At 39.3% G+C, this 3,967-nt stretch overlaps 1 protein-coding gene across 2 annotated transcripts in view; it reads right to left on the bottom strand.

The window, feature by feature from the left end:
* Window positions 1-1,766: 1,766 nt before the first annotated feature.
* The window catches only part of pltp (phospholipid transfer protein), a 19,318-nt gene continuing 17,117 nt past the window's right edge, over window positions 1,767-3,967 (bottom strand). For both annotated transcript variants that reach the window (XM_008402485.2, XM_008402486.2), the window contains exon 15: window positions 1,767-3,660. In XM_008402485.2, coding sequence (XP_008400707.1) covers window positions 3,559-3,660 — 102 coding nt within the window. In that variant the 3' untranslated portion in view covers window positions 1,767-3,558. The remainder of the gene's footprint in view (window positions 3,661-3,967) is intronic.

The following is a 3,967-nucleotide window of genomic DNA, read 5'->3' as shown; positions in this document are numbered from 1 at the left end:
TGGAACAAACTTCCAGAAAACTGTAAAACAGCTGAAACACTGAGAGCCTTTAAAACTTAAAACCACCTGTTTAGAGTTGCTTATGGCTAAATTAGGGTTAGAGTGACGGTTTTGATGTCTTCCATGTTTTTATCTTTACTTTTTAATTTCTTTTTATTTCTTTTCTACGTTTTAATGATCTAAAGCCCCCCAGAAAACGTCCCAGTTAAACAACGTTTAACTAAAAGCTTAGAGGTTGGAGTCCTGGTCAAACGGTGTTTTTGACCAAAGTCCCAGATAAGGTCAGGGATGCAGGTTTTAATGTTTTCATCGTTTTTAATCTTTTTCCACAATCTTTCTCTTTCTTACCGTTAATTCACTCACATGCTGTGTGTGATGATGTAAAGCACCTTGAAATGTCCTGCTGCTGAAATGTGCTACAAATAAAATGTGGTTGATTGAAGAGCAGAGAGTCTGTTGGTGGATTGCTGCTCGCCGGTCGCCATGGTGACGGTGGATTGCTGCTCGCCGGTCGCCATGGTGACGGTGGATTGTTGCTCGCCGGTCGCCATGGTGACGGTGGATTGTTGCTCGCCGGTCGCCATGGTGACGGTGGATTGTTGCTCGCCGGTTGCCATGGTGACGGTGGATTGTTGCTCACCGGTCGCCATGGTGACGGTGGATTGTTGCTCACCGGTCGCCATGGTGACGGTGGATTGCTGCTCGCCGGTCGCCATGGTGACGGCACCGTCTGAGCTCAGTTTTAGTTTTATTCAGTAAACAAACTCTACATATGACTCAGATTCAATAAATCTGAATATTTAACTCAGTGAAACATTCATGTTCAGCCAATGAAAACAAGATAATATTACATCAGAGCTGCCAAAACATCTTAATAGAGAAATATGGAATTAATAAAAAGTTTGTGGAAGATGTGATAAAGCATTTCTTCAGACGTCTGAGGTGACAGAAGATGAGATGTTTAAATATTGTCCGATACGGGAGCTCAGAGTGGACAAACTTAAGCGATGGATGAAGGCAGAGGGCTGGAGGGTTTATGGTTTGATAAAAAACTCACATGGAAAATACACATAGGTAAAATAGTGGAAAAAAGTAAAACATTTTTAAATATTATGAGATGATTGAGAGGCAGAGAATGAGGAGCAGACAGGAAAGCATTAAAGACAGTTTACATAATTCGATCAATCTTTGATTATGGTTGTATTTTACATAATTCAGCTTCAAGTAGTTTATTGGAAAAGATAAAATACAATATCAGGCATTAAGACTTTGCTGCGGAGCGAAGAAATCAGCTCCAGTTTCAGCTGGTTGAGATGATGAGATGGAGGGAACAACTAGCTTTGACTTACTGGGCAAATATTAAAGCACAATGAAGCTCGTCCTCCTCATGCTGCAACCTTGTCAAGAAAAATAAATAGTTTTGGATGGATAATTTAAAAAAGCAAAAGATATTGGAATAGATAATTTTCTAATGAATCCTGAGGTTGTTACTCCTGTTATTCCATCATGGATTCTTGGTCAGGATGAAGTTGATTTAAAGTTGATGGAAAAAGGGAGACAATTAGAAAAAAAGAAGTGGAGAATTATATAAATGGAGAATATTCAGAATATATTCAAATATATACAGATGCCTCTAAAATGTTAAAAAACCAAGTAAGTATGTCATTTGTAGCTCTAGATTTAAATTTTATGAAAAATAAAAGAATAACTGATAAACTGACTGTATACAGGTGAGCTAATGGCAATTGAATGGCTTTAGAATGAGGAAATGGAAAAAAGTTTTATTCAGAATCAAGGTAAAATATTATATTGGAAATAATAATTCACTCAATGTCCAGGATTAAAACTCGTGGTTCTCAGATTAAACTAGTTTGGTGTGGTAGGAAATGAGCTGGCGGATAGTTAAGAGAGCTTCAAAAAAGAATACTGTTGATTTGAATATTAAGACAAGTAAAAATGAGATTAAGAATATTATAAAATAGTATATCAAGAGAAAATGGTGAGAGCAGCGGGACAGAGGAGACAAGGCGAGGTTTTATTATAGTATCAAAAAAAAGTTGGGGAATTTAGAAAATGTAACAAAAATAAAGGGGAAGAAGATGTTATATCTAGAATAAGATTTGGACATACAGGATTAAATAATACTCTTAAAATAAGTAATAAACATAATACAGGTTGTTGTAATTATTGTGGAAAATTAGAAACAATACAGCATATTTTCTTAGAATGCAACAAATATACGGGAGAGAGGAATTACTTAGAGAGTTAAGTAGAAATAAAAATAAGCTAGATATCAGAGAGATGTTTCAGAGATCTTCAGGGGACGCAGCTTTTGGAGTATTTTATATTTTCTTAATTAACGGGCGTTATGGGGAGATTATCTGATCCAAACTCCAACCTGGAAGGTGGCGGTAATTCACCTACAAGTTGTTTGCCAACAGCCATAAAAAAAATAAACAAGAGAAGAAGAAGAAGAAGAAGAAACAAAAGAAGAAGAGCTGGAAGCCCGCGGACAGAAGGCAGCGTCTGTTCAAAGGTTAGGTTTTCTGGATCCGGGCAGTTCGCTAGCTAGCAGCTAGCTCTCGCTAGCAGCTAGCTCTCGCTAGCGCTAAGCTATCTGGGTCTAACTTGCCAAGTTAGTAGTAGTTAACAAAAATATTGATTCATCGATGCTTTCCAGTTTTTTCACTAATTAAATATCGATTCGTCGAAACCTGTGAATCAATTAGATGTAGATCTAATTGATCTAGATCTGTCGCCATGGTGAGAAACGCTGTCAGCTCCGTGTCATTTTAAACAGTAATGCATCGAGTTTATTTCAGGTTGGTGGGCATTAAATCGTAAACATTAATAACCTAAATCAGCCGATCACAAACATGAGCTGCTCAGATCACAGGCTGACCCCGAAACTAAAATGGCCGCTGGCCTAAATTTACTGGTTTTGCTCATTTTTACTCTTTAGATTCATGAAAAAACACAAGAAATGTCGGAATTCAGCATAAAAACTGGAATTGAGCATCAAGCCTTAAACTGAAACTCTGAGATTAGTGAACTATGACATCATGAAGGTAACCTGAGTTTTTACTAAAGGGTTTTATTTGTGAGGCGGTTTTAAGCCCAGATGTTCAGTCAGATGTTAACTAGTCTTTAGTCCTGCAGCTCAGCTGAGAGATTAAAGCAGGTTTTTATGTTTGTGTCAGTAAAACTGCTGCGTCTCACTTTCCTCAGTCTGTCCATATTTACATCATCTATTTATATCAGACCGGCAGAAGATTATGACCACCAACAGTTTCAGGCCCTCAGATTTTACGTCTCTGGTTCTAAGGTCCGGCTACACGGTCCAGTCCGTGTTTACCCTCCTCCAGTGGTTCACACACACACACACACACACACACACACACACACAGAGCTAAACATGCTCCCTCTCATTCTAACACAGAACCAGCAGAGCTTAGCTACCCTCGGCACTGTGGTGCCTCTACTGGCGGCTCGGAGGTGTTTTGGGAGTGAAACGGTAGCAGGTGGTCATAATGTTCTGGCTGCCTGGTCCAGTTCTGCTTAGACGGCGGTGCTGGCGGTGGGCTGGATGTCGCTGCTTCCTGCCATCATTTCCCTCAGGCCTTTGCTGAAGTGAAGGTTGGCTCCGATCACGATGAAACCCTGCGGAGCAACACAGCCTGATGATTGGTTGCTGCTTCGCTGGTCAGGAAACCAGCTGCACATTGGATCCCCATACAGTATTAAAGGGAACCTGTTATGCTAAATTCACATTTTGCACATTTTTATGCTTCCATTTGAATCTCATCTGCTTCTTAAAACAAGAAAAGAAAATACTGAGGTGTTTTTGGTAATAATTTTTTTTTTTTTAGTGTTTGGAAAATGAACCGTTTCAAAATCCTCCTGAATATAGTGTCACAAATTAGCAGGTACTGCTCTGTTACCTAGCAACCACAGTGAATCCCAGTGC

The sequence above is a fragment of the Poecilia reticulata genome, unplaced genomic scaffold (assembly GCF_000633615.1).
Source record: "Poecilia reticulata strain Guanapo unplaced genomic scaffold, Guppy_female_1.0+MT scaffold_233, whole genome shotgun sequence".
NCBI lineage: Eukaryota > Metazoa > Chordata > Actinopteri > Cyprinodontiformes > Poeciliidae > Poecilia > Poecilia reticulata.
The sequence above is the reverse complement of the archived record's forward strand: the minus strand, read 5'-3'. Positions and strand labels throughout refer to the sequence as shown.